This window comes from Orycteropus afer, unplaced genomic scaffold (assembly GCF_000298275.1).
Source record: "Orycteropus afer afer isolate SDZICR_OR568_19922 unplaced genomic scaffold, OryAfe1.0 scaffold00018, whole genome shotgun sequence".
Lineage (NCBI taxonomy): Eukaryota > Metazoa > Chordata > Mammalia > Tubulidentata > Orycteropodidae > Orycteropus > Orycteropus afer.
The window spans coordinates 21324220-21346522 of NW_006921605.1; the positions used below are offsets into that span (position 1 = coordinate 21324220).

Below are 22303 nucleotides of genomic sequence, written 5' to 3' on the forward strand. Positions count from 1 at the left end.
TTTCTTAGCTTATAATAACCTTTCCTTTTTATGGCTATTAAACATGATTAAACTTTTTTCCCAAATAAATTTTTCTGTAGAACATAACATTATATATACAAAAAAGGGCATAAAACATAAATGTATAGTTTAACTTGAATGTATTAAATGTATTTTAGGAAAAAATTAAGTAGTCACGGAGACCTCCTCTGTGAAGATTCACTTCCGTCAGCCCCTTCAGAATTAGGCTCCATCTCTTTTCTACTCTCCTATCACCTTCTCCAAACTTCTGTTACGGCAGCGCTGTCATGGTAACGCTGTGCCTGCCTTTCTGTCCAAGGCTAGATGAAGATAAACTCCTTATGGATAGAATCATTGTTATGTATTCTCTGATTCTTGGGGTTTCACACTGCCTACCACATGGTAAATTGTTTGAGAAATGTTACTTGCATGAATGAATTTTAGCCACTTGAATACTTTCTATTTCTTTATCCTCTTTTTTAGCTGCCTTTTAGTCTTTTTGGAATAAAGTGAATTATTAATTAGCAGATTAGTGCTTGGTTTTGTATGCTATAGTGAATTTACTTTTTGCGAGGAGAAGGGTGTATAGAAGAATGTTACCTGCATCAGTATAGCATTTGAGCACATATTTGCAAAAATAGATTTGATTAAAGCTAATGTGCATAGGAAAGACCTTTTAATGGATTAATGAAGGCTCTGTTCTTCTAGTTGTAGAAGCCAGAAAGCTTCGCTCTGTCTCTGACCCCCCTTCCCTCATGGTCCAGAGTAGCTTATTTGCATAGCTGATTGATAATAGCCAGAATTCAACCACTTTGGTCTGTGTATCTACTCTCTTGGCTTCTATATTTATCCCCTTTTAGTCTTCATGAGAATTCAGTACCTAGAGTGGTCCTTTTAAACCGTCAGTCATGTTATTTCCTGCTTCTGCTTCCAGTCTGAAAAGAAAAGCTAGAGTACTCATAAGTTAAAAGGTCCAGCAAGATCTGTTCCCATCTTACCTCTCTGCCTTAGCTCTCATCACAGCCTCTCCTCATTCATGTGATTCCAGCCTTGCTGAATTCCTAATGCTTCCTAATGCAAACCATCATGCTGCTCAAACCTTGAAACCTTTGCATTGTCTCTTTCCCCATATATGCTTATGACACAGTTCTTTCAAATGTTCTTTCAAATGTTTGCTCAACTGTCACCTTCTCAGTGTCACTTACTTTGACCACCCAATATGAAATGGTGTCCACTCCCAACTTACTGATCCCCTCACTGTCCTTTATTTTTTCTTCAGCATTTGTATCTTCTTATGTACTATATAAAGTGTTCTTACTCTCTTCTCCAGTACTAGCAGTTGGAGGAATAGGTTTCTGGGTTTTTTTGGTTTTTTTTTTCCCCCAATGGGAGAGGGATGATAGGTCTCTCTTTCTCTCCTGTATCCCTATCACCTAAAAAATGTTGATGAATGGATAATGAGTGATAGGTTGATTTATATGAATAAACAACAACAATACAAAAGAAAAATACTAGGCAGAGCCAGCCTTAGTTCTAGTTCTGCCATAGATGTGGCCTGTTGAGACATGCATGACTTTGGACCTGCACCCTCTCTGAGTCTATAAAATGAGGGAAAATTAGATGGTCCCTACCAGACACCATAAAGCTTTCTCAATAGGGTATCTGTCTTCCTGTTCGGGGGAAGGAAAAAAAGCAACTTTAAACATAAAATCCAACAAATAATTGTTAACGTGTTTTCTTTCTTGATGTACGACTCTGCTAGAGGATATGGGGAATTCACATATATCTGTATTTTCTCCAAATTTCCAAGGAGTTTATCATTAGTTGACATTTAAACAAATTGAGGAAACAAAATTAAACGAATACACAGTTTGGCCTAATATTTTGTTCTGGAAATGAACTAAAAATACAGAGAAGGTAAGATGTAATTAGGTTGATGGGTAGAATTCTTGCTCTCATCTTCCATGCAGGAAAACTGAGTTCAAATTCTGGCCAGTCCACCTCAAGCACAGCCATGTCAGTGTCAGTGGAGGCTTACATATTGCTACAGTGCTGAATAGGTTTCAGCAGAGCTTTTAGCCAAAGACTAGGAAGAAGGACCTGGCAGTCTGCTTATAAAAGAACAGCCAGTGAAAATCCTGTGGATCCCAGTGGTTTCCTGTTGGGCATGGAGTTCACCATGAATCAGTGGCTAACTCAACAGCAGCTAACAACAAGTTAAAGTCACCATGCTATGGAAAGTCAGGCAGTGCAGATAAACCAAATGTGAACTCAGTTAAGCAAGCACATATTCTTAGGAGGAAGTAAGTCGCAGATTTGAAAAGTTCTTTTAAAGGATGAGTGACTATTTATAGGATTGTTGTTGTTAGGTGCCGTCGAGTCGTTTCCAACTCATAGCGACCCCATGCACAGCAGAACGAAACACTGCCCAATCATCCCGCGCCAGCTCCATGATCCTTTCTATACTGGAGCCCATTGTCGCAGCCACCGTGTCAATCCATCTCTTTGAAGGCCTTCCCCTCTTGCGTCGACCCTCCACCTTACGAAGCATGACATCCTTCTCCAGGGAATGGTCCCTTCTGACAAAATGACCAAAGTAGGTGAGACGAAGTCTGGCCATTCTCGCTTCTAAGGAGCATTTCGGGTGCACTTCCTCCAGGACAGATCTGTTAGTTCTTTTAGCAATCCATGGTACTTTCAGCATTCTTTGCCAGCACCACAACTCAAAAGCATCAACTCTTCTTCAGTCTTCCTTATTCATTGTCCAGCTCTCACACGCATACGAGGCTATTGAAAATATCAGGCACATCTTAGTCCTCAAGAAGACATCCTTGCTCCTCAGCACTTGAAAGTTTCTTCGCGGCCCACCTGCCCAGTGCTACACGTCGTCCAATGTCCTGACTGCTGCTTCAATTGACATCAATTGTAGAACCAAGCAATGTGAATTCTTTGACAACCTCAGTCTTTTTTCCATTTATCGTGATGCTGCTTGTTGATCTAGTTGTGAGGATTTTTGTTTTCTTTATATTGAGATTTATAGGTTACAAACGTAAAAAAAAAAAAAAGGACAGCATCAGTATGAACAAAGATCTAGGAAAAGGCAGTATTGTAACAATTAAGCTTTACTTAATGTCTACTTTGTAGTAATCCCCACTCCCAGCAGCAACACCATCCCCACATACATTCAAACATTTGTCTAGGAAATAATGAGATTTGGGAGGAAGGGAGTGGATCCTTTATATTCCCTATGTCATTGAGATTTTTGAGCTGGAAGTATTCCAGGGATGGATCAGTGGGTTTAGTGGCTCGTTAAAGCCTATGTCGGAATGTTCTGGGCTGCTCTGAGATCCCACTCCAAACTGATAGAATCAAAATCTCTAGACCCTGAATCTGTGTTTAGAATGTTCTCTGAGGGGGTATTCATGCAGAGCCAAGACTGGTTGGATCTGTTATTTTTCCTGGAGCTTGCATTAGTGCTTACCAGGAAGCTTATGAAAAAAAATGTGGACTACCAAGCCCCAGCCCGAGGTACGGAGTAGATGTGATGCTGAGCCTAAGCAGGCGTAGTTTGATGAGGTTCCCTAGGTGATTCGGATACAAAATATCCATTATGAACTTATCCACTCAGATGCTGTTTTCTAAGGCAGGGAAGGTAATCCAGAGACGCAAGGCCCTGGTCACTTGTATCCTAGTCTTTCTGTTACCAGGTGTCACCTGTTGGGTTCATCAAGATAGGAGGGATTCAAATGTGTGCCATTTTGGGCTTTGTTCGGTTTTTTTCATAATCTGACTTTTGCCTTTACCAAGCTGGACACATGCCCACTATGGAGAGGCTTGGTGGGGTTGTTTTAACTTTCTTTTGACTTTGTTGCCTGTGGTGAATATAAAATTTACATTTTAAATCGTCAAGCAGGAATTAATCTGTAGTAGTATTTATGCTTATGAGCAAAAGGTGCTTTTGGGCAGTTTTGTTCTTGCTTTCTAATATTATAGAGACTGTTTACTGTTGTTTCACCCTGCAGTGTGTTTGCTCAAATACATTTGGTTGAGCTCATGTACAGTAGTAGCACTCTCCAATTGGTAATCTTTATGCCACATTTGTGTTCATATTAACTAGAAAAACTGTTGCTGCTATTAATCCAGTAGAGTCAGCTGACAATAATGATCATCTGATACAGATCCCAGATCCGGAAAATCTGGATGAAAGATGCCAAATCACTGACAAGCCGTGTAGGTCAGAGCACTCAAGTCAAAGAGAGCTGTATTTCTCTCTCCATATTACTGTGTAGGGGGAAGCCTGGGTCTGAGTCTTGTGCCTTACTGAATAATCATGGCTACAGCTAAGACTTTTTGCTAAAATATCTCAGTGGGAAAGCAGCGCTGTTGCTTGTGTAGTTTGTTTCTGACCCATAAGATACGGGACAAGGCCTCTAGCAAACTGTTCTCCTCCCTCTCCCCAACTCTTTTAAGGTTAACTGTTGGCAAATTTGTAGTTGTACCGCCATTCGCTTATGCTCTTTCTCTCCTTTGTGTCCCCCAGGGGTTGGTAGTTCTTGGGGAGGCACCATCCCCAGAGCACACGGCAACAGACTTATTTCTTCCACTTAGCTCTGAGGTGAAGACCGATCACGGGGCCGATAAACTGGTAAGTATAAATGATGGGAAGAGAGAGGTGAGTGAGGACTCGGTGTAGTCTAGGCACAGTTTATTCCATATAACTAGGGTGCTTCTACATTGGCTGAAGGCAGGGAACTATTTCCTTTCATCGCTTTTGACGTTTCAAAATCCAAATTCCTGAATAGGGCAGCACAAGGCCCCTTCATCAGCCATGTAGCTGACCTTAGAATTTAGAAGCAGCTCCTAACTCAGCCAGAGCAAGCGAGACATTACGAACTATTACTGGGAAACAGAAGACTGAGGTGTGGCTCTGGCTCTTTAAATTGTGAGTTAGAAGAGCCTGTCTCCTTGCATTGGCAAATCAAGGAAGCTTGTTATCCTTTCTGATTATCCTCTTCTGTTAGCAGATCTTGTAAAAAAATCCAATTGCTGAATGTGAAGACATTAAGAGATTGATGGTTGTTCTTAGCTGGAAAATTATTTTCAACAAATTAAAGAGCAAAATGTCAAATTTTGATACTATTCAAATGTAAGTGCAATAGAAACCAGGAAAACAATAGAGATTGAAGAAAGCAAAAGTTTCTTCTTTGAAAAGATTAGTAAGATTGATATGATAAACCACTAGCAAAACTGATGGGGACAAAAAGAGAAAACAGAAATTGCCGGATTTGAGGAGTGAGAGAGGATCTCTTTACAGGTCTTGTGGCTATAAACAGCTTTGGGCCAATACATTTAGCAGCATAGCCGTTATGTCTCTCTCCCTCCCCTTCCCCCGGCGGAAAAAAAAAAAAAAAACACCCAAACGCACTGCCATCGACTTGATGTGGCTCATAGCAACCCCTCCTTGGGTTTGTATCTTCTTTTGTACTGTATAAAAGTGTTCTTACTCTCTTCTATGATCTACAGAAGTAGATTTCCCAGTCTTCCTTCCGAGGAGTGGCTGCTGGTGGGTTTGAACTGCCAGCCATCTGGTTAGCAGTCAAGTGCCTTAGGCACTAAGCCACCAGAGGAAGCAATTATTTTCCATAAGAGACACAGATTACCCAGACTGACACAAAAATAAATAAAATGTACAGATAGCTTTATATTATTAAAGAAATTGAATTCATAATCAAAAACCTTTCCACAAAGAAACCTCTGGTTAAAAAGCAAAATCATACTAGTCCTGTCCAAACGACACAGAGAGAGGGGGGGGGAGAGAGAGGAGGGGATCATTTCCCAACTAACTTTGTGAGGCCTGTAGAGCTCTGATACCAAAAACTGCTTTATTATTTATTTATCTGTCTGTTTGTTTATCTATTTATTTTAAAAGACAGTATTTTTCATGAACACAGAAGCAAAAATCTTTAATAAAATATTAGTAAATTAAATCTGGCAATGTGTGTAAAAGGATGCTAGATCATGAATAAGTGGAGTTTATCTCGTGAGTGCAGTGTTTGTATAGCATTCATAAGTACCCTTAACAGTATTAACATAATAAAGGAAAAATTCATAGAGTCACCCAGTGGCTGCAGAGAAGGTATTTGACAAAATTTATTAAAATTAAACAAAATTGTATTATAATAAAAACTGTCAGCAAACTAGGAATGAAAAATAACTTTCTCAGCCTGATAGAAGATTTATATGTAAAACCTACACCTAACGTTATATTTTTGGTGAAAGAAAAAGCTTTGTGTCTATAATCAGGAACAAAACTTTCCTTTTAACTTCAATATACAGGAAAGTAAGTGTTTCCTCACACTGGTGTACCACAAACTGAGTGGTTTAAAACAAGAAAAATTGTCTTGCAGTTCAGAGGCTGGAAGTCACAAATCAAGGTGTCTACAAGGCCATGCTCTCTCTAGAAACTACAGGGAAAGATCTTTCCTTGCTTCCTCCTAGTAATTCTTGGCATTCTTTGACTTACAGATGCATCACTCCAGTCTGTGCCTCTGTCCTCACATAGCTGTCTCCCCTCTATGTCTCTTTATTTTTTTTTTATAAGGGTTAGGGCCCACCCTACTCTAGTATGACCTCATTTTAACTTAACATCCTCAGAGACCCTATTTCCAAACAAGATCATATTCCCAGGTGTTTGGTTAGGACTTAACACCATGTCTTGTTGGGAGACACTGTTCAATCCAGAACAGACACATAGTCTCATTTTACATGTGCAAAAATCAAAGCCTAGGCATGTAGCTTAGTGCGAGTGGAATTTCCAGACATGCTCCATTTGTACTTTAGCACAATTTCCTGGCTAAGATGCTAGTTTATGGAAATGGCTGGTACACTGTTTGTAGGCCAGCAATATTTTGGTGATTTTAAGCAAGATTATGCTAAGTGTCAATGAGCTGGGGAGCTTGAGACATAAAATCATTCATGCAAAGTGACAAACTAATTTATTTTAAACCAGAGATAAAACTTGAATCTCTGACACCCAGTTAGCTTTTTCTTTTGATTTTGAGAATTTGTCAGAAAGGGAATAACTAACCAAACTGAGCTGCTAGATTTTCTAGATAGGTGAATATTGGTGCCTTTAAGAAAATGTTATGTTGGTCAAGGATGACATAGCATTACTTGAATGACTAAAGTAAAAGTATGTGCACACAACATATCTTGGCAAGTAGAGTTTAATATAATTGCAAACCTGTTTCTTGTATGTTTTTAAAGTGTGTGCCTCTGTTTTACCCCTTTCTCCACTTTTTGGTGAAACTAATCCAGTGGACATTGGTTTTCAGGACTCAAGAAAAATCGACCCCATAACCCACCCAGTCACATCAAGTCAATTCATACTCTTGGAGACCCTATAGGGCAGAGTAGAATGGCCCAGAGGGTTTCCAAGACTGTAACTCTTTATGGAAGCAGACTGCCACATCTTTCTCCCAAAGAGCAGCTGATAGTTTAGCACCACTGACCTTTTGGTTGATAGCCAAGAGTGCCACAGTGTCACCAGAGTGCCTTCCACCCCATAAAATGAAACACACTGCCATCGAGTTGGAACTCCTGGGGTTTCCAAGGCAGTATCACTATGGATATAGATTGTCCAGCCTTCCTTTTGAGGCATGGCTGGTGAACCGCCAGCCTTCTGGTTAGTGCCTTAGGCACTAGGTCACCAGAGCTCCTTTCCTACCTCATAAGACCCCTTAATTTAATCTAGCTTTTCTTCAAGGGACACATTTAAGGATCTCTGGCACAATAGTTAAAGCATTTGGCTGCTAATCAAAGGTCTGCAGTTTGAAGCCACCAGCCGCTCCTTGGGAGAAAGATGAGGCAGTCTTTTCCATAAAGATTTACAACCTTGGAAACTGTATGGAGCAGTTCTGCTCTTCCCTGTAGGGTTACTATGAGTTGGAATTACCTTGATGTCAGTGAATTTTTTTGTTGGTTTTGTCACACTTAGTTGATCTGGCTAAGAGAATGGAGTAATAAATCAGATGCCCGTTTCCATGAATAACATATTTGAATCATTGCTATGTTAATCATTTTATTTCATGCACCTGGCCCTTTCAGTCAGGGAAAAATCAGTTCAGCCACCCTCCTTGCCACCTCAGAGATTGCCCCAAAAGGTAATCGTCTAGGCTTTGAAGGGATTGTGGATTACAAGTGCACTGTCTCTCACTTCCACTTCTCTCCTCTTTTGGGTTATGTGATGCTTGTACCCTCTGTGTGCATCTGAACCCCAGGTAAAGTTCAAATGAAAGCTTCGGTGCTAACCCCACTGTCAGTTCTTAGGTCCTTTTTCTATTGGATGACTGATGTCTGAGTCATGCTTTAGTTTTCTCGAAGCACTAATTTACATACACTACTGAGACAGTCAAGATTAAGCTTAAATTACTATACAGATTAACCATTTCTGGGGCATTTGTTAATGTTTTCTGCATTATTGTTAATGTCTTTGCAGCCTTTTGGACTGAAGGATAGAGTGTGTTCACTTTGTCTTAAGGCAGTGTGAATTTGTTTAAGAAGTTCTAAGTGAAATCTCATGTTTGTGAGTTGTATGTTGTTTCTTCATGCCCCAGATAAAACACCATTTGAAAAAAGTCTTTAAATATGAAATAGTCTTTTTGCATCGGAGAAAGCGTTAGCTTTGTTGCTCAGATAGCCTGCTTTTGGTTCTCATTGTGATTACAGGATTTCCCTAGGTCTGTAAGCAGAAGCCCCCTGAGTTTTCCATGTCACTTCACATGGCTGTAACTCTGACTCAGGCCCAGTCTAGAGTTCATGCTTTACATTGCTGAGTGTTTTTTATTCTCAGCAGATACTTATGCTAAGTAATTTTTTTTTCTATTGAGTTTAATATTTATTTAAAGGCTAAATTACCCCAGGAAAATTCAGGTTCCTCTTAAAAATCCATAAAATTAAAATGAAAGAATTTTTAAAAAAGAAAACATCCAAACCCATAGACAAAGAATTTTAAAAAACCAAACTCACTGTCATTGAGTTGATTCGCCTCATAGCGACTGCTCCTTGGGTTTCTGAGGCAGTATCACTATGGAAGTTAGATTGCCCAGTCTTCCTTCCGAGGAGTGGCCGGTGGGTTTGAACCACCAGCCTTCTGGTTAGCAGTCAGATGCTTTAGGCACTACACCATATTAAAGCATAGTGACATTTAAATATGTACATCTGTGGACATGAAAAACAAGACAGGCTCTTAGACCTTGTTAGCTGTGAGGGTGAGATTACTGGTGTTGTTTTGCTTTAGTCTTTATAAGAAAGATAAATTTATTTGGAAATGAGCTTTTGTAAAATGTAATATTTCATTTTGTCTTTATACAGTTTATTCTCTCATAATCCCTAAGAAATTAATAAAATAGAAAATCAATCCATTACTTTACACATGGCACCTTGTAGAACATGTAGGTATATAAATCAGGTGGCTGCCATAATTTTATGCTAAAAGCTGAAATGTACAAAACTCTTAAGATCAACTGTCAGTAAAAAGTCCACTGACATCATTTTCATGTTGAAAGGAAGCTTCAGAACTATGCCTCAAACACTGAATATTTAGGTATTGATAGATATTGCAGTGACCACCTTTATTTAGAAGATTTTTGGAAGTGTGTTTATTGAGTTATTTTAGGATAGATTTCTAGGATTGAATAAATACTTTGTCAGAGGAGTTGTGAACATCTTTTATGTCTCTTGCTATGTAGACAACATTGTTCTGTAAGAAAAAATAAGTATAGAGTTCAAGGCAGTGGGTCTGAGCACCAAATTTACCATAATTTTGACAGCATTGACTTAATAGAATTGTTTAAGAAGCCTGCTACTTTAGTTGATGTACAAATAGTTCCTTGTATCAGCAAGGAAGGCAGAGCATTTGCCCAGTGCATGAAACGTACTAGATGACTTGTTTGTTTACTCTGATCTGGCCTTTTGGATAATTTATGTTCTTAAAACTTACATTATATTATCTTCCCAGTCTCTTGTCATTTCTTCATACTTGTCTAGGATCACTGTCAGGTCTGAAGATCCTTTGATGTTTTCTTTTTGGGGGTATGGAGATCAAAAGATATTTAGTAATACTGATAAGTAGAATTTCAGCCTCAAAATAGAGATTTTTGAAATGCACTGGCAGCACTTACAGGGAAGAGAAAAACAACAACTTTAGAACACCCCAGATTCAATTTGAGAGTAAGGAGACAAAGATGAAATGGCCTTCTTGTGGTAATTCAGCAACTTCCAGACTAAGGGATAACTGCATGTGTAGCCTCCTTGCCTTTCCCTCAGAATTCTTACGATGGGCACTTCTTAGCTACTGCTGTCCCTTTTGAGTCTGTCGTTGTTGGATGTTGTGCAGTTGATTCTGACCTGTAGCAACCCCATGTGACACAGAAGAACTGCCCCATTGGGTTTTCTTGGCTGTGATCCTGGCAGAAGCAAATCATCAGGCCTTTCTCCCATGGAGCCGCCAGATGGGTTCAGCCTCCACATTTTCTGTTAGCAGCTAAGCTTGTAAGCATCGTGCCACCATGGCTCTTTTTGAGCCTAGTAAACTGAAGTTTGGTTTAAAATAGTAAAATTCAAGCTTTTTCATATTCTTCCCCATCTCCCTTGATTATTTTTATATTCTAAACTTATATTTGATTTGTATCATCTGAACACATTAGTTACTACCTGATAACATCAGATAAATCACTTATTCTCTCAGACTTTGGTCTTTTGATTCTCTGCTATCACAGATATACACACACTGTGAAGTTAGCGGATACTAACTACATTTAAATTTCTCCTTGATTGTCTTGATACTGAAATTAATATATCCTTCTGGACCCTTTATTGAAGGCAGCTTGTCTTTCTGTGTAATTGCTTTTCTGAGATAGTGTGCTATGGAATGGCTGTGATCATTTGTCAGTGGCCATTTAGTCTGTATTTGGGTTCCTCATAGCTCCAAGAAAAAGCAAATTCTTTACATTATTTTGTTTTCCTTCATATTTCTGTTTTTCAAGTTGATCGTTAGAAATTTTAACTGCTTCATGTAAATGAAATGTTGCTGCTGCTTTTCGCATAGAGCTACTCTTGGTTAGATGTTGATAAGTGTTTTGTTTTTCTACCCTTACTTAGACTGAGTCTGTTTCTCAGCCACTGGAAAACCATGGTGCCCCTGTTAGTGGTCATCCTTCAGAATCATTGTCTACCAAAGCATGTGGAACACTGAGACCTGTCAATGGAGTTATTAACACGTACGTTTTATTTTTCCTATTTCTTATTTGTCACGTTCAATTGGCTTATAAAAGGTGAGTTTGGGGCTCTTGGGGATCCTTAGAACTGACACTGGTTTAAAGAAGCAGAAACATTATCACTTAGGAATATTTTGTGTGCCTCTTGCCTGCAGTAGCCAGATACATTTAAATTAATATGCTTAATGCATTCCCTTTTACTTAATATGGCCTAAAATGGACTGAACATGGAGGAAAAGCCAAGGTTCTTCTACTATTTTGAATCGTTGTTGATCCTAGTCATAGAAGAATTCCACAGAAGCGCTTGCGGGAACTTCTTTACTCTGTCGGGGTTAGATCCCTGAAAGCTGTTGGTAAATCTGCTTTTGTAGCAAAGGTTTGAGAAATCCCTATTCGAGTGAACATTGTGTACACATTCCTTAAAGTCAAGTTTCTTAGGAGGGTTGGTTCTAAGGCGTCTCATTTACATTTGTAAAATTCTTTGTTTTCTTAAAAATGGCAGATTTCTCGAATTTTACTCATGCTTTTGTAGAAGCGAACTTGTCACTAGAACTTGAGCTCATTTATTGACATTTGCACTTTTCAGACAAGATGCAGTTAATAGCGTGCACCCAGAGCCTCAAAGATAAGTACAGACACAGTTCACACTCAGATTAGCTGACATCAGCCTCTGAGAAGACCTGTTTCTTGTCTGGCATCCTTTTTAGTGTCTGAACATTTGCAAATAGAGGAGCTTGAACCAGTTAGTATTCGAGGCTTTGTTTCCTTGGGTTCTCTGAGAAGTGAATACTCTTCCTTCCCCTTGTACAGTCTTCAGCCTGTCTTGGCGGACCACATTCCAGGTGATGGCTCTGATGCTGAGGAGCAATTACATAAAAAGCAACGACTGAATCTTGTTTCTTCATCATCTGATGGCACCTGTGTGGCAGCCCGGACACGTCCTGTACTGAGCTGTAAGAAGCGGAGGCTTGTTCGACCTAACAGCATTGTTCCTCTTTCCAAGAAGGTCAGTACCACTGAGACTTGGGCATTGTCAGGCTAACTAGTGTTCCCCAAACTTGGCTGACCTCCCTGGTTTCCTGAGGGATCTTTTAAAATATACTAGGCCCTATTTCCTAGATATTCTGATTGAGTAGCTCTGGAGTTGGGCTTGGCGATTTTGTTTTCAAACAGCATAAAGCTCCTAGGTGACTCTTCAGCCAGGTTTGGAAACTATTGCCTGAACTCTTTAACAGAAATGAGAGAGGGGATGTTTAAGTGGAGCTATCAGCACTTTGAAAAGCAGCTCTGGTGGCTTGGTAGATTAGGCATTTACTTGACTGCTACCAGAGAAGGTCACCAGTCTTGCAGAAGGAAGATGGGGAGATCTACTTCCGTAAAGATTTACAGCTTCGGAAACCCAGTAGAGGTCACTATGAATCGGACTTGACTCAATGGCAGCGATGAACTATTTGGAGGAAAATAATGTACCTTCTCACCTGCACTATTATCACTGAAAATAGTATTATAGAATGCTTTGCCTTAGAATAAGAATCTCTATTACAGTTTTGAAATTGATATTACTAAATGAATGTTTGTCTTCACAAGGAAAATGGAGGTGGATTCAAAACTGCAGGAAACTACTTCTTGGGGTGTGTAGATGATAAATTCTTAGTACAAAGTAGCTGTTACTGTTGTAACTTTGTTTTTGTTTATTCACTCATTCAACAAGCATGTGTTGAGCTCCTTCAGTGAACTAGATCTGTTACAGGCTCTGGGAGTATAACATAAAGCAAAAATAAAAATCCTTATTCTCAAAAGATTTTCATATGGAGAGACAGAAAGTAAGTAAATGAAGTACACAGTATGTCGTGTGGTAGTAAGTACTGTGGAGAAAAATGTGGCAGAGGAAGGGAACTAGAAGTGCTGGGGAGTTCAGATCAGAGCTATGGGGGTTGAGCTTTGAGGCATTTCAAGGCATAGAGGTGTGAAGGAGTGAGTAGTGAACTGTGGAAGGAAAACTAGGAAAGTGTGGTATCCTGGAAGACAAGTGAAAAAATTCTCCGAGAGAAAGGAGTGATCGGTGTTGGGTATGCAGACAATTCAAGGTGAAGGCTGAGAACGGACCATTGGGTTTGGTGGGGCCAAGAATTTTAGAGACATTGGAAAGTGGTTTTGCTAGAGGAGAAATGGTGATTGGAGCAGGTTCAGGAGGGGATAAGTAGGGAGTAACTGAGAGAGCTATCATTGATGCTGCTTTCCAAGAACGTTTTTGTAAAGGAGAGCAGAGAAATAGCCCATTTGACTAAAGGGGACTTTTTCTTAAGATGGAGCAATTACCCACCAGCCACTCCTCAGAAGGAAGATGGGACAATCCACTTCCGTAGTGATACTGCCTCAGAAACCCAAGGAGGGGTCGCTATGAGTTGGGTCTGACTCGACGGCACACAACAACAACATTACATATTTGCTGGTGAAGAAACTAATAAAGACAAAGGAGAGAAGAGAATTGCTGGAATAGTTAATATCTGAAAAGTGAATTTTCAGTGATTGACTTATTTTATTGTAGTATACAATTGTACTGTACAATTTAGTCATGGTTTTTTTTTAGAAGAAATTATAAATGGGGATCAGTACGATTTCTCTCCTGTCTTCCTTAGAAAATTCGTTCCTATTAAGCTGGAATTGACCCTGTAGGACAGAGTAAAACTACCCCATTAGTTTTCCAAGGCCAGACTGCCATGTCTTTGTCCTGTGGAGTGATTGGTGGGTTGGAACCACCAACTTTTTAGTTATCTGCTGACAGCTTAACTACAGCACCACCAGGCTCCCTCTCTGCCTCAGACTCTGCCTGAAATAACCAGAAATAGGAAAAAATAAGATATTTTGTAGGTTTATCATACTGATAATTTGAGTCTCTTCATTTTTTATTTAAAAAATATAAATAACCCACTACCATCGAGTCGATTCTGACTCATAGTGACCCTTGTTGGGTTTCCAAGGTGCTAAATCTTTACGGAAGTAGATTGCCCCAACTTCTTTCTGCAAAGTGGCTGGTGGATTTGAGCAGCGAACCTTCTGGTTAGCAGGCACATAACTTGGGAACTGCCCCACCAGAGTGCCTCATTTTTTTTTTTTTAATTAATAGTTAAGTAACTATAATTTATTTCAAAGATGGGGCAGTCTACGTTGGTAAAAATTTACCGCCTCAGAAACCCAATGGGGGTCGCTATGGGTAGGAATCAACTCGATGGCAGTGGGTTTGTGTTTTTTTTTGGTTTGAGGGTGTGAAGAGTATCTGGAAAATAAAACGTATTATTTTCCAGATACTCTTCACACCCTCAAACCAAAAAAGTGTAAGAAAGTAGTCATTGGTCATGCCCTTGACACTCCAAAAAAAAAAAAAAAAATCTCAGGGAGAAATTGTGTTGTTCTGTTTTGGCCCTTTACCAGCCATTGTGTTATGTCATGTAGGGTATTATAAGATTTTTCTGAAGTGTTTAGTAGCTATCTAGATTTTGTTTTAAGTTGTAAAATAGCTAACTTTTCTTACTGATTTTGACAGTAGTTTCTTCTGGTCCCTGCCTACAAACTAATGTCCATATACAGTTTTTTGCAGACCATTCAAGGAGAAGGCATTTAAGGCAAACCAAAGACCCTTTGGTTCCAATACCATTTATTAAAACAGAATCATCATATATAAAAAAGTAAGCTGTGTGGAAAATAAGATAATGAAACAAGTTGAGTTTGGGAATAAACCATTTGCTGAATATGGCAAAAATAAATACTGGATGGAGTTCTGCCAAAGCTGGCGTCAGACCGTTCCATCCCCTTGATTGCTCACTGTTTCACATTGTTCCTTGCTCATGACAGACCCTTAGCGGTATTTGCCAACGAGCAAGCATCTTGCCTTCCAGCATCTTGAGGTGCTGGATTTGCACAGCAAACTTTTGAGTGCCTCCTGTGTTCTGGGTGTTACGCAGGCACCCAGGATTCAGTGGTGAACAAGACAAAATGCTTCCTCTCCTGGGCTTTACTTTATAGTGGTAGAATGAGATAGTTGAGATGTTACAGATAAGTCATTTTCTTATATTGGTAAATGGCAGTGAATTCGCATTTACTGTGGAAGATTTACTTTCAGTTTTCTAAAGGAAACAAAATCTTATTAATAAAAACTTACGTATTTCTGAATTAGTTCCGATTAGCTTTGTAATTACCCCCATACACACTCCCCGAGAAAGGATAGGTCTTAGTGTATTTACCAGTCAGTGTGTAGAATGTTCGGGGTGAGGTGGGGGAATTTAATGTCAATATTATTGGCCTCCTTGGCTGTTAAATTATCTGCCCTGCATTCCAGAACCAGATACAAAACTCACTTTAAGAATCTCATTCAAGTACTGTGTTTTGACCGTTACTGAAAGTTTATTCTATCAAGTTCAACCAGCATTTCTGGAATTAGAATATATCTTAAAGTTGAAATGTGCATTTGATGTAGTAACACATTTCATTTTGCTCCTCAAAGGCTGTTTTTGCTTTATTGATACATGTTGCATGCCATGATTAGAACAAACAGTTGAATAAGAGAAACTTGTTGGAAGTAAGTAAGAATAAAACCTATCAATAGATAATGAAAGACCTTAAATGCCTCAACTGTTGATTTGGATTTTATCCTCTAGATGTTAGGTTTTTGAGCAAGCTACTTTTTTAGGAAGGTAAATCTAGAAGTAGTCTATGTTTATGATGAATTGGCACAAAAGGGACTGGAGGCAGAAAGAGAAACAATAGTAGTGCAAGAGGAAATAATGGTCTTAAGATCCCTAAAGCTCTGGATATGGAATGGATTTTAAAGGTAGTCATAAGGAAAAATCATGAGGGCTCGGTGAGTGAATATCAAGTTTGAGAGCTTTGAGAATGGGAGAGTGATGTTATCCTGCACTGGAATTGGGAAAGCTCGGGGAGAAGATGGGGTCCTCTTCTGGACCACAATTTCATTGTGATATTAAAAACCCACTGCCACTGAGTCAATTTCAACTCACAGTAACCCTATAGGACAGAGTAGACTTCCTCATAAATCTTTATGGAAGCAGATTGCCACATTTTTTTCCCACAGAGAAGCTAGTGGGCTTGAACTGCAGACCTTTCTTTTAGTAGCCAAATGCTTTAACCACTATGCTGCCAGGGCTCCTTATTGTAATATTAGGACATATAATTACAAGTTGGTTATATTGCTGTTTACTATGTATGCATTTCATCCCTTAGCTTAAGCCAGTGAAGAGAAACGTTCAAGTGGGAAGCTGATATAACATAAAATGAACATCATTTATAATATAAATGAATATCATTATGTTCATTTCTCTGCCAGTGACCTGCTGCTTCTGAAGTAGATGTGTATAACTTAAACTAAAATATTAGTTTCCAGATTTTCAGATTTCAGATTAATAAAATTTTTGAAAAATAAATTTGCTGGCTTTTATTTTGTCAGAAGTTATTTTTAAATTAAGTAACAAATATTTAAATAATACCAATAGTAGTTTTTACAGAAAAGAATGTAATTTTAGTAATAATTCTCTACATTGCTGTCCTTCTCAATTTACTGTGGTCCATTGGAAACTTGTACATAATCTAGTAGTGTTGGGAACGAATAGTTGAAAAAGCTTTTTTTCTTTGTGCTCATAGCCAATAGATAGCATTTCTTATGAAATGGTTTGGCAATATTCTAGCATGATTTTAAAATTTTGTAGTCTCTGTGTTGGAGTATAATTTTATCAGAGGAGGATTGCTTTGGGTTAAAATGTATAATTTGGCTTTTATAGAATCCCAGTAGTTCTCCACCTCTTACTGTATCACACTTGAGGGAAGGCTTTTACATAGAGGACATTCTCTTAAAAGTGTACCCAGATTTTCTGTGAACATCAGCATAGGTAATGGTTTTAAGTTATGCGCAGTTCCAGACTTCCTAGTTTTAATCTCACCTATTTAAATCCAAGCAGCTCTGGTGGTGCAGTGCTTAAGGCATTTGACTGCTAACTAGGTTGTCAGTTCAAACCTACCAGCCGCTCTGTGGAAGGAAGATGTGGCAATCTACTTCTGTAAAGATTTACTGCCTAGGAAGCCTGGTGGGGGTCATCATGAGTCAGGATTGACTCAGTGGCAGTGAGTTTGGTTTGTTTTTTGGTTTTAAATCCAGTGTTGTGACATTTGTGGTTGGATGAATAACTTAAAATTATTATGGATCAGTATTACAGGTGAGTAATTTGACATCAAAAGGGAGCTACTCTGTATTGATAGAGGAAGCTCCTGTGGAAGAATTTGGAGGCTCAATTTATCGGTAATAGATGTTTGGGAAGGAAAAGGAGTGTGGTGTGGACAGTTGTAGCTCCTCAGGAGTTAAAACTACTGAGAGATTACTCACTGAAAAATCACCCAGTACCCAGAACAATGATGTCTGTCTTTTTATATTCATATCAAGAAACATAGGCAAAATAAATTCTGAAAAGTTGAAATAAAGATAAAAGTATTTTATTTCTTCACATTGATGGATCTTCAAGAGACAGTTGTGGGATACATTTGGTCATAGTAAAACTGTCCTATCTATGAAAATGCCTTTAAATGGTAACAGTGGGTTGGAAGGTATTGATTTGCAGGTGCAAAAATGAAAGCAAAGCATTATACCATCCTCAGGCCAAAAGATATTTTTTTCAATGATTTGGACTAATATTCTGTGATGAATATATGGAGAGAGACTTATTTTGGGATAAGAATTATTCCATAAGTATTGCATTGGATTTTCATGGACTATTTCATACTTCAGAGCGAAGTTATCAATGAAGTTGACATCTTTACAGTATTAACGGAACATGGGATTTTTCCCTGTGTCCAAGCCTTCTATCTCTTCATTCAGTTTTTAAGTTTCTGATCTTTTTCTTACATTGTGAGTAGGATCTTTTTTCCCCAATATATTTTCTGTTAGTGTAAGTTTGAGTGCTGTTGGCCTTTAAATACTTGTTTTGTGATTGAACATTTTTCTGAAGTCTTTGTTTCTCAGTTTTTATTTTTAATGTTTTGGAAAGGCCGTGTCAGTCATGAGCAAACAATTTGACACCTTAATTCCATTTCCTTCTTATTTCTTACATGCACTCCTTTTTCCATTTCCTTGTATAGGTGCACTTTCAGAACAGTTTTTTAAAAATAGTCATAGTGGGGTATGCTTGTCTCATTTTGATGTTAATGACAGTACTTTTAGTAGTTCACTATTTTTGATGTAGGATAACTTGTTAAAATGAATTGGGAAAATACCATATGATCCAGTAGTCCTACTCTAAACCAAAAACCAAAATCACTGCCATCAAGTTGTATCTGACCCATAGTGACCCCCGTTAGGTTTCCGAGGCAGTAAATCTTTACGAAAGTAGATTGCCATGTTTTCCTTCTGCAGAGCGGCTGGTGGGTTTGAACTGCTGACCTTCCGGTTAGCAGTTAAGTGCTTTATCCACTGTGCCACCAGAACTAGGTATATATCCTAGAGAAATAAGACACAGACAGATATATACACACCCATGTTCATCGCAACATTATTCACACTAGCAAAAAGATGGAAATAACCTAAATGCTCATCAACGAAGGAATGAGCAACCAACACTACTAGATCGACAAACTATGGTACATACAGGAGCTCTGGTGGCATAGTGCCTAAGGCATTAGAGTGCTAACTAAAAGACTGGCAGTTCAAACCTACCAGCCATTCCTCGGAAGAAAGGTTGGGCAATCTACTTCTGTAGTAATACTGTCTTGGAAACCCAAGGGGAGGAGTCGCTATGAGTTGGATCTGACTCAGCATCAGTGGGTTTGTTTTTTTTTGTTTTGTTTTGTTTTTGTTTTTACCATTTTCTTTAGTATTTGCCAGAACTTAAGGTAAAAACCTTCTGAGACCAGTACCTTTTTCACAGAAAATTGTCAATCTCTTAGATATTTTCAGATTTACTCATAGAAATTTAGAAAAAGAATTCTGAAGTTATTGTGGTGTCTGTGGTTATAGCCCCTTCTCAGTCTATATTTGTCTCTCTTGGTTAATCTTGTCAGTAGTTTTTCCGTTTTTATTGTTTCAAATAGTAGGTCTTAGCTATTATTTCCTTCTTCCTGTTGCCCCCCAACTTTATTAGAATGCTTTGGTTATTTATTTTCTGATATATCTAATCATAAAAGCATTTTAACTTTTTGAATTTCCATCTAAGTGTTGTTTTGATAGCATTCCACAACCTTTGATGTGTGAAATGTTCTTATTACTATGATTTGTAAGTTGGCCTTTGAGTTTTTTAGTTTTTGTCCCAAGACTTAAAAATTGAGTTTCTAAATTCTAAATGGTTAATGTTTTCTTAATAAATCTTTGTGACTCTTTGTGACTTGTAGCCTTTGTCTTTGTTAAATACTGTTTCCTGTCACAGTAGTAGTTTTGTTTCTGCCTTAAATCCTACCTTTCTTGTTAATAATAGTACGTATATGCATTTGTTTTGCGTTTTTCCGCATCCATTTACTTATAGCCTTTTGTTTTTTTATGTGTTTTTAAACACTATGAAAGCACATTTCTGTTTGTTGAGGCTTCTGAAAATTGTTTTGTTTACTCATATTTAAACTTAGTTTGGTTTTCTTTGATCTTATTCTGATGTGCTGGGGTTTTTGGTTTGTTTTTGCCAATAGCATACCTCTGTCTAAAATTGTTAAAACTTCCTTTTGGTCCCACTGCCTGGTTGTCTGGGGCTCTGCACCAATGACTTTATTTTTATTGTGTGAAGAACTTGAATTTTCCTGTAGAGTGAAACCTTGTGAGAGCTGGAAATTGACGGGATCACCTTATTTCCAGGTTTTGTAAGTTTACTGCCTTTGAACATAGTACAGTCTATTAACTTTTCTGTTGCTCATTTTGGTGGAAAATACTTACATTTTCCTTTAGTGACAGTTTCCACTTGACACAGCTTCCAGCTTTCACAGATTTTACCGTCTGTGGGAAAACTCGGCCAGCTTGCCCCGCCTCCTCAGCATTCGTTTTAATGTTTTTTTTTTTTTTTTTCACTTTCTGGTCTTTTTAGTGGTCTTCGTTCACTGTTGTTCAGTGCATCAAATCTATTTTTCAAATAGTCTCTAAATTCAGGTATGATATATTCAGGGACATACTTTCACTCTTGTGCTCCGGTTTTTTTTATTTTCATCTGCACCCTGGCCTTGCTCTGACTGATGATACTGAGCTTTTCCATTAACTCTTTCCACATATGTGGTCAATTGATTCTTGTGTATTCCATCTGGTGAAGTTCACTTGTATAATCAGAGTTTATGCTGTTGAAAAAAGGTATTTGCGATGAATAAGTTACTCTTCATGCAAAATTTTATTATATCATCTCTGGCATCATTTATCTCACTAAGACCATGTTTTCCAACCACCAATGATATTTGTTTTCAACTTTCACATTCCAATCACTAGCAATTATAAGTACATTTTGATTACATGAGCAGTTTCAGACTGCAGAAGTTGGCAAAAATCTTCAATTTATTCATTTTTAGTTTTAGTGGTTGGACATAAACTTAAATAATAGTAGTATTAACTAGTCTTCCTTGTACTCATATGGATATTATCCTATCTCTGAAAGCATTTTACTTTACAGTAATTAGAGAACTGGAAAAAAAAAGAGAGAGAGAAAGAGAGATATAAATAATATCAAGAGATTAAAAAAATGAAAGTCAGAAATTAGCAAGTGTTGCTGTGAATATTTGAGTAAGGTAATACTCTTGCATTACTAATTTCTTGTTTGTTTTACTTTTATTGTGGTGAAAACATGCACAGCAAGATGTTTGACAATATAACAATTACACATTTACAGCTCAGGGACACTGATTATGTTTTTCATGTTATGCCACCATTATTTCTATCCTTTTCTAAAATATTCCACCACAATTAGCATAAACTCAATTCCCTGCAAACAAAAGCTCTCTTTTTCCCCTTCCTCTTACCCCTGATAACTACACATAATCGTTGGCATATATTTATATACATGGGGAAGCAGGAGCCAGCCCCCAGAGGCAGGAAAGGGAAGGAGTGCTGTGGACCACAAAGCGGCAGGATGTAGGTAGGAATTAGGTAAGGGGAGAGCAGAAAGTTTTCCAACAGCTAAAGGAGACAAACTTATCTGTCAATTTGTCATCCTGTGGGGCTTGCATATTGCTGTGAGAGTTGAGTCTGTGCCACCAGTGTTTCAAATGCCAGAAAGGTTGCACATGGTGCACAGGTTTCAATGCAGCTTACAGACTGAGGCAGACAAAGAAGAAGGAAGAATCCATCCACTTCTCAAAAAATTGGCCAGGGAAAACTTTGTGAATTGCAGAGAAACACTGTCTGATATATTACTGGGCAACTTTATGACTAGTCTGGAAACATTGTCTGACACAGTGCAGGAAGATGAGCTCCTTCAGTTGGAAGACACTCAAAATAGGACTGGGAAATTGAGAGTGAAACTAAATGTATACATAAAGTTGAATGTAAAACAAATGCTGCTCTGTAAACTTGCACCAAAAGCACAATAAAATAATCAAATCAGTAAACAAATAATAAAATAAAATTAAAATAGGACTTGGAAAGTGCTGCCTCATCAGAGTAGAACCAACCTTAATGATACGGATAAAGTAAATCTTTTGGGAACTCCATGTGCTAACGTAGTAAGACTCAAAATGAGGAGAAAGAGAGGCAAACATCCATTAATAATCAGAAAATGGAATGTATGAAATATGAATGTAGGAAAGTTGGAAGCTGTCAAAAATGGAATGCAGTGCAGAAAGATTGATATCCTAGGCATGAATGATCTGAAATGGACTGTTTTTGGCCATTTTGAATCAGACAAGGATATGATCTACTATGCCACGTGTGATAGTTGAAGATCTGTCAACTTGGCTGGACTTCACTTGTGAGTGTTGTTTCTCATGATGGATCACATGACTACGTCCTAAGCGGCCGGTCAGTCTAGGGGGAGTTTCCCCAGGGGTGTGGCCTACCTGTAATACTATCC

General features: G+C 38.4%; 1 protein-coding gene across 1 annotated transcript in view; it reads left to right on the forward strand.

Annotated features, from left to right (window-relative positions):
• KANSL1 (KAT8 regulatory NSL complex subunit 1) overlaps window positions 1-22303 on the forward strand; it is a 171118-nt gene that overhangs the window by 113502 nt on the left and 35313 nt on the right. The window contains exons 3-5 of the mRNA XM_042783555.1: window positions 4541-4645; window positions 11161-11279; window positions 12087-12282. Coding sequence (XP_042639489.1) covers window positions 4541-4645; window positions 11161-11279; window positions 12087-12282 — 420 coding nt within the window. The remainder of the gene's footprint in view (window positions 1-4540; window positions 4646-11160; window positions 11280-12086; window positions 12283-22303) is intronic.